General features: G+C 49.6%; 1 protein-coding gene and 1 long non-coding RNA gene across 4 annotated transcripts in view; one reads left to right on the top strand and one right to left on the bottom strand.

The window, feature by feature from the left end:
* The first annotated feature begins 3,030 nt into the window (after positions 1 to 3,030).
* On the top strand, positions 3,031 to 8,422 carry LOC126515279 (uncharacterized). Its single transcript, XR_007595810.1, has 2 exons — positions 3,031 to 7,352; positions 7,424 to 8,422. It is a non-coding gene; the product is annotated as an uncharacterized lncRNA (long non-coding RNA).
* The window catches only part of Ifnar1 (interferon alpha and beta receptor subunit 1), a 39,839-nt gene continuing 36,303 nt past the window's right edge, over positions 7,123 to 10,658 (bottom strand). For all 3 annotated transcript variants that reach the window (XM_050164824.1, XM_050164823.1, XM_050164822.1), the window contains exon 11: positions 7,123 to 9,018. In XM_050164824.1, coding sequence (XP_050020781.1) covers positions 8,791 to 9,018 — 228 coding nt within the window. In that variant the 3' untranslated portion in view covers positions 7,123 to 8,790. The remainder of the gene's footprint in view (positions 9,019 to 10,658) is intronic.

Here is a 10,658-nt window from a genome sequence, read left to right as displayed (position 1 = left end):
GGGGCAAACTAGGGTACGGACAGCAAGTGGCTACAGCACTGAAGAAAATGACCCCCAGCAACTACTAACTACCTTTGGTTCCTCAGGGGGGAGGGCGGGGGTCAAAACAGAACACTGATGAGCTGGAGTTACAGATGGTTGTGAACCACCACGCGGGTTCTGAGTATTGAACCCAGGTCTCCTGGAAGAACAGCTAGTGCTCCTAATTTCCTAACTATCTCTCCAGCCCCCTCTTCTCCTTTTTTATGAGTTTTTTTTTTTGAGAGTTCATACAATGTGTTTTGGTCACATCCATTTTCTTCCCCAACTCCTGCCACCCTTCTCTACACACTCCTAGAAAAGACAAAACGAAAAACCAAAACAAGTCCAACTTGTTTTGCTCAGATACTTATGAATGTATGGCCTCCCTCTGGAGCCTGGCCAACACCACCACTCAATAAATCAGACCCTTCTCTCCCAGTGGTCAGCAGTTGCCAGTATCTCCCCACCTAGGAGCAGGGACACCTGCCGTGTTGCGATTCTGTATGGCTTGAGGTTCTAAAGTTCTTGTGCCCACTGTGCAGCTGTGGAGAGTTCATATGTGCAGCCTGCATACTGTCTACCTGTGGAGAGTTCATATGTGCAGCCTGCATACTGTCTACCTGTGGAGAGTTCATATGTGCAGCCTGCATACTGTCTACCTGTGGAGAGTTCATATGTGCAGCCTGCATACTGTCTACCTGTGGAGAGTTCATATGTGCAGTTCCCTGCTGTGTTCAGGGGACACCACTCCCTTGTAGCCATCCTACATCTGCTGCCTCTGGCTCTTACGGTGTTTGCACCCCTTCTTATGCAACAATCCCCGAGTCTTTGGAGGGGAAGGTATACAATACAGATGTTCTGTTTGGGGCTAAGCATTTTGTAGTCTCTGAGTCCCTTCACTTGGTCGGTTGTAGGTCTCGTCTCGGTGCTGGTCACCATCAACTGCAAACAGACGCTTCTCTGGCGAGGGCCGAGGGCTGAGTCAACCCGAGTGTAGTGCTAAGTCATCAAGAGTTGGTTTAATACTTTTTAAAAAGTGTGTGTGTGTTCACGGGTATGTGTGTGCACACGAGTGAGCTAGTGTGCAGAAGAGGCCAAAAGAAATAATCGGATTCCCTGGAGCTGAAGTTAAGGAAGTTATGAGTTACGGGATATGCGTGCTGGGAACCAACCTCAGGTCACTGCAAGAGCAATACGTGCTTTTAACAGCTGACCCATCTCTCCAGATCCCATGAAAATATTCTTAAATCATTGCATCTTTTTTCTCTCAGTGACAATAGCTTAAATGAAACCAGTTGGACAATCTGAATGAATCTATAGCTGCCCATCTTTTGTCAAGCATCCTGCAATGGTTAATGTGTATGTGCGTGGCGCTGCCCAGATATCTGCTTAAACACTATTCTAGATCTTTCTGGGCTGGCTTGCGTCAGTGTAGTAGCCATGCAAGTGGTGATGGTGGTTAGATCTGAGACTGAGATGACCCTGGCAGGATTTCCTGACAGAATGTAGGGCACAGAGGAACTGGGAAGTCATGACTCGCACACCCTTTAAGCAGAAGTCAGGAACTAACCTAATTTTGATGGGAAATTATTGAGCAACGAGACAGTTTGACTTGGCTTCAAACCAGCACACGCATCCCTCCTTTGTCTGTCTTATTTGAGACAAGGTCTAGATAGACCAGGCTGGCCTTTAACACGCTTTTCCTGCCTTAAGTCTAGAGCACAGAGGTAATAGCATTAGATGTACTGTTATGTCTGGCTGTTGCTCTTTCTTTAGTAATGGAAGACTTTTTTTTTTTAATTTTGGAAGCCTTTTTTCTTTCTTCCTTAAAGGAAAGGAAAATATGTCTGTTGAATACCACACACACACAAAAGTCTGGAGTCTGTACTTGCAGAATTGTCTAGATAATGCTGCAACTTAAATCTGTGTAGTTTACCGCTGCCGATCTTCACGATGCGTGAGAACATCTTTTCCATGGTTATTACTTTCCCATAGCTATTGTTCCTGAGCACCTGTGGGGTTTTAGGCATAGAGAGGCGAAGCTGTTTAGCCCAGCGTGCACAGGAAAGAGCTGTCAGGGCTTGAATTTGAACTAGGTTGGTTCTTAGGATCCTTATTCCTTCAAGACACTTGGGCCTAATTGCAGAACTGTACATTGGGCCTGCTGTCTCAAAAACACATTGCATGACAATAACTTTAAGGTATCTGTTTATACGCTCCAGAGTGGCTAAAGGCAGTGTGAATATCTTTTGGGTCATTCAGTGCTTGTTTCTTAAATTCTATGTATGGGAAAAAAAAAAAACCAAAAAAACCTTCCCTGCATTGATGAGGAAGTGTAACTAGACACAGCACGCTTAGTCAAGGGGGAAAATTTCAACATACAAAAAAGCCCATACATTTGAGGAAGTGGCTCCACAGGCCAGCAGACCAGTAAAGAATCAGACATCTGTATGCATGTTCATAACAAAATTATGCAAAATAAAAGGAATAACACTAGCGAGATACCGGTATTGTAGTTGGTTCAGGACAGCTTTCCTTGGGTGGTTAGTGGTAGGTTGTGGGCAGGTATTCAGTGTAGGTTGGGAGACTGAAGGAGGCCTGTGTTCCGAGATGACCCATGGCTTTGGTGAGTTTGTTTATTCCTAATGATGACTGGCCTAGAGATGACGGCCAGGCTAAGGCTGCAGCTCGGTGGTAGAGAGCCTGCCTAGCACGCATGGACCCTCTGTGTTCAGTCTTCAGTGCCACAAAACAGAACAAAACAAAGAAAAAGGAGCCCAGTGTACAGGAAGCAGGCACCGCCCAACGCCTATAGCCGGGGCAGATGTAGAGGAAGATTCAGGGTACAACCAGTTGAATTTTAGAGAAAAGCAACTTAAGACAAAGGCTTCATTCTATCCATTCTGGTTTTGAAAAAGGTGAATCTAAACCCACAGTTTTCCACGCATTGTGATTTCAACATAAGCAAACATGTTCTTCTTGACTGGATATATATATATATATATATATATATATATATATATTGTGAATTCATTATGATGAGTTCTTCCTGTTTCTAAACCACAGTTTTTGCTTCGGGACCTAACACACTCCCTACCCTGACCTTGCTGCCACCCTGCCAACCTGCTGTGGGATATGTTTGCCACTTTGGCCTACTGGTTCCATCTGGTGTGGACACAGAGCCCCTCAAGGTCTCCCAAAGAGCCACGAAAGACAAAGTTGCAGGTGTGCGGACTTCCCTGCAGGGCCCAGGGTAAAGGGAGAAGAAGGTCCAGTACACGTGACCAGTTTTTAAACAGTGGCTTCCAGGACACTCTCAAATCCTACAGGATGTGAAAGCCCGTCTTCTCCTCACTCCCAGGCATCCCTACGGGCTGCCTGACTCCCGGCATTTCAGTATCTTAGGTGAATCTCACTTTGGTGGCAGTGACTACATATCTTGAGCTTAGGAGGAAGGAGACAAGCCTTCCAGAATCCACATTCTGGATCTCCTGTGAATCTTCTTTCCTGGTTCCCATGGAGAACTCGGGGCTGTTCTTGTTCATTTCAGGTGAAGTCATGCTTCCTCCCCAGGGTGGGGCTCACCCACATACCTGCTTGACGCCAGCTGGACCTCTCCCAAGCTTTGCCAGGCAATCTCTGGTCCTTGGCGTGAAGAGCAGAGCTGCTGGCTTCTATCTGCAGAGACCTCATGTCTCGAGGCCAAGAGTGCTATATACTGTAACCTCAACACAGGCTGAGATCCATCGTGTTCCCAGGCCTGGGATTATTAAGGGCCTATCTACGTGGGATGGAAATCCCAGGGACCGTCTTAGACTTGTCCATTGCACTCAGCTTGAGGAATGATCAGTCATGGCCAGTCATGTCTTGTTTGACCACAGGATAGACTTCCTTGTAAGCCCCCATTGTTGAGGTTGACTGTCAGGAAGTGTAGTAGTTGTGCTCTCTGGAGTGAACTCTGCAAGGTTGGTGGGGAGAGGGGGGGGGAAGCAAGGCTGGGGAGACAAGGCTCCAGGATGACCCTCAGGGGTGTCCCCATAGAGGCAAAGTCAGGGCTTCTCAGTGAGGCACTTCTGAGGATGCTGAGAGCATCCTGCTTCTTGGCAACCCCCAGGCAGGTAGGGATCAAGACCTTTGCTTCTAAGCCCTACGTGACAGCCCAGCTGTAGCAGTGCCCTGCTTTGTGGCCCCTTACTTCTGAGCCCTGTGTGACAGCCCTAGCAGAATGCTACATTGTGGCACCTTGCTTCTGAACCTTACATACAGCCTTAGCAGAATGCTACATTGTGACACCTTACTAAATCCATATCCAAGCAAGCTACCTTGAGCACAAGTTTTGGTCACCCATAACTAACTTGCCACTTTCCGACCAGCAGAGCACTGGCTGGTCAAGATACCTGCATAAGGGCCCACAACTGAGTAAGGCCCTGAGCCCCAGTTCTCCCCACAGCCGCCTACAGAGCAGCTGATGTGCAGAGGGACAGTCTCCAGGGAGGGAACTTGTGACCCAGTTTCAGTCTGATTTTTGTCCTGTGACCAGGGCCTGCGGTGGCTTCAGCACCATGATTCTACCATCAAGTTCTGGTGGGCAACCAACAGCAGCAGCCAATTGCCTGTATTGTTTTGGGGTCTCAGAAACCTCCTTGACCAGGCACTGCTCCCCTGGTACTGAGATTTTCATTTAATAACCTTTGGCTTCTGAAAGCAGCTGTGCCTATTCACAGGGTACCTCTACTCAAACTAATTGGTTTTCACTTTTATTTTTTAATTAGTTTGGCAAGAAGCATGTTTCCTTCTGGATTTTTACACATCCTAAGTTTGGTTGAACCACCTCCCCCAGCCTCTCTTCTCACCATGTCCCAGATAAGTTTATTTTAAAATGTTAGTATCACAATCCACTGGAAAGGACAGCCTTTGTAACTACCTGAACTTTTCAGGAGATATTTTAGACCTTAATTAAAACAGAAGGGATATAAACACAAAATTCTTTCGTAGGGACAGTAAGCACCGTGTTTAGAATGTAACTGTTTTTGAGGAAGGGTGTAGCCCAGGCTACTCAAACTCACTTAGTCAAAGACCTTGAATTGAACCTCCTGCCTCCACTTCCTAAGTTCTGGAATTGCAGGCACATGCCAACAAGCCTGGTTTATGTGGTGGTTGGAATAGAACCCAGAGCTTTGGGCCTATAGGCAAGCTCTCTACTGAGCTATATCCTTCCTCCTTTTAAAAGTTAATCAAGTAATTAATTTGTTATTTTGGTTTTTTTGAGAGAGGGTATTTGTAGTAGGATGCCACTTGTTTATTCCCGGCTGCTCAGGGCTTAAATAACCACACAGAAACAGTATTAATTAAATCACTACTTGGCTTATTAGCTCTAGCTTCTTATTGGCTAGCTCTTACATCTGAATTTAACCCATTTCAATTAATCTGTGTATCACCACGTGACTGGCTTACTGGCAAAGTTCTGTGTAGGGCTCTGGCATATGGAGAAGATACTGTTCTGTTAATATAACCAGTCCATCACCCCACACACATGTATTTATGCTGCCCTCAGGACTGGTAATTGTGTGATCATCCGAAGCCCGGGAAAAGCTGTAAGAAAAGCGGAAAGTGGTCTGGGAGCCGGCTAACTGGGTGAGGGCTTGGTCGGCATGAGCACTGGGCGCACACCGTGAACACCTAACAGAAAAGCCAGGCTTTGCTGTTTCCCTCAACCCTAGCACTGGGGCAGACAGGCGGATCTCCAGAGCTCACTGCTCAACCACCCCAGGCAGAATCCTGAGCTTCCTCTCCACAGGGAGATCCTATCTCAAGTCGCACTCAGACCTCCACACTTGTGACACCTGCGTGTTCACACTCATGCACAAGTGTGTGCTCACCTGCAGCACAGACACAGAGGAGAGGGGAGGGCGGGGATATCTCTGTGTAGTCCTGGCTGTCCTGGGACTCACTCTGTAGACCAGGCTGGCCTGGAATTCAAGAGATCCGCCTGCCTCTTGGGTGCTTGTGCGCCACCACTGCCCAGCGTGAGTTTTGGATGTAATGAACTGAAACCTTCCCTACTGGAGAGATGAGGGAAGCTTCCAACATTTAGGAAGCGAGGAACTCTTCCAAGGCTCAGGAAGTCATGGGATCAGGGAGCCCTTGCTGAGGAGATGAAAGCAGGGAACTGTTGCTCAGGAAGAGGGGACCCCCAGCAGGACTGCCTGCAAGTCCGACAGGGGGCGCTGAGATACAGCTTTCCAGTCCTCACCTGAGCTGCAGGGCACTGGTTCTCCACCTTCCTAAGGCTGGGACCCCTTAATACAGTTCCTCATGTGTGGTGACCCCAACCATAACATTATTTCACTACAGTTTCATAACTATAATTTTGGTATTATGAATCATAGTTAAACATCTGATACCCAGGGTACCCCATATTAGGCCACTATGAAAGTGCTGACTGAAAAGGGGTTGCGACCCACAGGCTGAGAACTGCGGACTTGGGTGGCACCCTCTCTTTGCTCTGTTGTTGGTGCCTGACCTTGGGCGGTGACGTTTCTTCATGTTCACCTAGAAAGAGTCAGGCCGTAGCCAGTGATCTGAGCACTTGGGAGCTGAGGCAGGAGCACCCCGTCAATCAAAGCCTGGAGGCAACAGGGTCTGTCACTATCACTAAGTAACAGGACACTGATGGAGGAAGGTCACTGAGCAATAAAGAAACTGCTTGGCTGGCCCTGATAGGTTAAAGCATAGGTGGGAGGAGTAAACAGAATAGAATTCTGGGAGGAAGAGGAAGTGAGGTCAGACTCTGCTCTGCTCCTGGAGAGACCTGACAGCTCCGCTCTCCCGGGCAGATGCACGCAATAAAGCTCCTCCGACCCAGGATGGACATAGGCTAGAATTTTCCCGGTAAGTGCACCTTGGGGTACTTACACAGATGATTAGAAATGGGCTAAATTAATATGTGAGAATTAGCCTAGAAGAGGCTAGATAGAAATGGGTCAAGCAGTGTTTAAATGAATACAGTTTGTGTGTTGTTATTTCGGGCATAAGCTAGCAGGCGGCCGGGGTGCTGGGGACGCAGCCCCGCCGCTCTAATTTCAACAGGACACTTAGGAATAAAGATGATAAATTTATTTTTCCTCCACTGCGAGGAAGGAAACTGACGAACACGAGTTGTGTTCACCCTCCACGCAGAAGGGATCTCAGGACAGTGAGATGGAGGGACAGGTGACTCAGACACTGGCAAGGGTGAGACTCTGGATCCAGGAAGCCAGAGGGCAACAGTCCTACACAGCTCACCTCGTGACGCCATGTGCAGGGCTGCTGCCCACAGGACACTGTCCGCAGTTCCTGCTGCTGGGAATGTCTTTGGAGGGCACCGTCTGCAGGGCTGCTGCCCACAGGACACCGTCCGCAGTGTCCTGCTGCTGGGAATGTCTTTGGAGGGCACCGTCTGCAGGGCTGCTGCCCACAGGACACCGTCCGCAGTGTCCTGCTGCTGGGAATGTCTTTGGCGGGCTCCATCTTAGCACCCCTGGCACACAGAAGCCAACTTCAAAGTAGCACCTGCCAAAACCCCGAGTGTTGGCTCCAGTGTGTGTTCTGTGAAACCATGGCAGCGGCAGACCCTCAGGCAGATAGACAAAAGGACAATATGTCTGTGCCGAGTACCGCACTATGATGGGGTTGGGGCACAGCGGGGAACTTGGTCCCTGCGCGAAGCTTCTGCACTAGAGGGGAGACAGACACCGAGGGAACCAAGCAGGCCAGGTACACGAGGCTACACTGGGGGTGGGGGGCTTCGGTAACACCTGCCCCCAGGGCCCAGGAGAAATACAAGGTTGTCTGAAGTATCAGAGCCTGCTGGGCTCTGTACTTCATACACATGTACATTCATGTGTCCACACCTGTCTGCAAATACTCATACATTCGTAGGCGCTGGGAAAGAAACACAACAGGGACCGTTAGATGACCTGCCTACGACAGACACTCATGAGCAGCAATGTAAAGTTAGTTACAGGCACCTGCAGACGGCGGTACACAATCCACTCTTCCTTCGCCTTAGTATTTGACACTGTTTCTTTAGCTACACAGATGCTGAGACGGGGTCCCTGAATACTGCTGGACGGGCGAGGTCGGCCTGGTGTACAGAAGAACAAAGAAAAGCTACATACAGAAGCCGGCATGGGCTGTCAATGGTGCTCCAGCTTACTCCTTCCGGAATGATTCCACTTCCGTCTGCTGCCGGCATCTTCTGCTCCTACAAGCGCTAGACTGCCTATCCACTATGTAACGCCAGCTCCTCTCCACTGCTTCAGCCCCTTCTGAGTTCTAGCCAGACGCCACTGCTGTGGCAAGTCAGGGGTTAGGAAGTGCCAGTGCAGACAACAGCACCTTTGAGACATCTTAGGGGCTACGGCAGTGGCAAAAAGCCGAATGTTCTGGATTTCTTCTAGAAATGAACAGTGGGAGAACACCAGATGGCATACGCAGCAACGGGCCACCGCTGTGGCACAAGACAGCACCCCGGGACTTCAGCTGGCAGCAGAAATGGGTGGCCACCTTCTGTGAGGCCTGTCTGCTCACAGACGAAGGTCCATCACTCCAGATCATGCCCCTCCGCATCAGCGGTGGAGAGCTGCCGCATCTGCAGGCCTGGGCTCTGAAGATGCTCCTCCTCTCCCAAGGAGCAGCCGCCCTCTCTCATTCCCAGGAGGACAAAGGCGTGTTCCTTGGCCTTCCCACATGGAACTCTGAAAGAGCCCACTGTGGGCAGACTCAGTCCTATGGCCTGAGCCCTTGGCTGCTCTCACTCCCGGTACCTTCCTCTTCGTTAGAGTAGTTCCCCGAGTCCTGGCTGGTCTGGAAACTGTACTTTCTGTGATCTTCCTCAGGCGCATGGTTTTCTTCTGCTACAGTAACCACGTTTGTGCTCTCGATGACGAAGCACCTCTCGGTGTGCTCCTCAGGAGTCAAAAGCAGAAGGTTCTTCAAAGGCGGCTCAGAGAAAAGCTAAGGATGAAGAAGGAAGGGAACACAGGTTGTTTAAAACAAAGACTGATGTTCTAGCTCTAATGTCTTTGCTCTCCTATGCCCGACGTTGGCAGACCTACCTTTTGGCGTGTGCACTCCAACAGATTAGCTAAACACAGCCATGTGTGTACGGCATATTTTGGGCAAGTCTGAGAACGCTTAGACAGACACTGTGCTGTCAAAGGCTGGGGCAGGGGCGGGCACTAGATTTTGAGGGAGCAGCATCCAGCTCACTGGCACTCGAAAGCACAAGGGAGACGGGAACATCTTCCTGGTGGTCTGGCTGGTAAGGAGCCACTGGCAGAGCACCAAGGGGGATTGAAAAGGCCAGCCCGCAGGAGGCTGGGTGCCGAGCTCTGAGGGCATCATTACGACTCGGGCACTGGGGAATCCTGGTACAGACTTGCAAGGCTCCCTGGAGCTCTTTATCCAAAGCCTGACCTCTCAAGGCCAGCCTGCCCTGCCTTGAGCGAATGGCTCATCCTCTAGGTCCCAGGGTCTAGGGACTAGTGCTGTGACTGCAGGTGCTATCCTCACTGGAGTCCTGAGCCACTCAGTGGTTTCAGGTTTACCCTGACCTCACCCAGGGGACCAGATGAAGACAGATGGATAACAGGGCAACAGTGTTTCTCATACGATGTGGAAAACCACACAGAGAGGAAGCGGAAAGACAAACCCAGGGACAAGTCATTATTCCGACTGTAACATACGTTTCTCTAGTTTCTCTAGCAAACGGTCAGGTGCCACTGACGGCTGACTATGGAATAAGGTAGCCTTGCACATGCTCGCGCATCTCCAGTGTCCATCCCCTGGCATGAGGTGGCTGTGCTGGGCACAGGAAGTCAGAGATCTCACTCATGGAGAGAACGTCCTGTGCCGACTCCAGGAAGACTGCGAGGGTATCAGGGCGTCTCTGGTGATTTCCTGGGGATGCTGTTAGTGCCAACCTGATGGTTCTGTTATTGTCTGCTGTCCACTTTCACTTTTGTTGCTACACACTTACATGTACTCATTTGGAACCAGAATGCAGCAAGTACGCAGTAAGCCATTGTTTCTAAACATTTTCCCTTCCTTCCTTCCTTCCTTCCTTCCTTCCTTCCTTCCTTCCTTCCTTCCTTCCTTCCTCCCTCCCTCCTTTCCCCTCCCTCCCTCCCTCTTTCCTTCCTTCCTTCCTTCCTTCCTTCCTTCCTTCCTTCCTTCCTTCCTTCCTTCCTTCCTTCCTTCCTTCCTTCCTTTCGACAGGGTTTCACTGTATAGCCCTGCCTGACCCTGAATTCAGAGATCCACCTGCCTCCTAAGTGCTGAGGTGAAAGCTGACGACAGCTTGGTTTGTGCCGGGGTCTCTCTGTAGCTCTAGCTGGCCTGGAGCTTCTGAAAACCTCCTGTCTTGTTTTTGCAGATAGAATCGAACTACTCAGCTCACACTGGCCTCAAACTCATTGCAATCCTCCTGTCTTAGCTTCCTGAGTTTTACAGACATGCACTATCATACCAGGCTTCCAACATCACCAGAATTCTGAAGGAAAAAAAAAGCACATTAGTCCAGAATACTTTCTGGACAGATCATCTGCTGAATCCAATGCTTGCTTCCCAATTCCTGGCTGGTGACGAGAAGAGAC

The sequence above is a fragment of the Alexandromys fortis genome, unplaced genomic scaffold (genome assembly GCF_014885135.2).
Source record: "Alexandromys fortis isolate MF-2015 unplaced genomic scaffold, M_Fortis_MF-2015_v1.1 scaffold_162, whole genome shotgun sequence".
NCBI classification, from domain to species: domain Eukaryota; kingdom Metazoa; phylum Chordata; class Mammalia; order Rodentia; family Cricetidae; genus Alexandromys; species Alexandromys fortis.
Note: the sequence above shows the minus strand (reverse complement) of the source record. Positions and strands in the feature narration are given on the sequence as shown.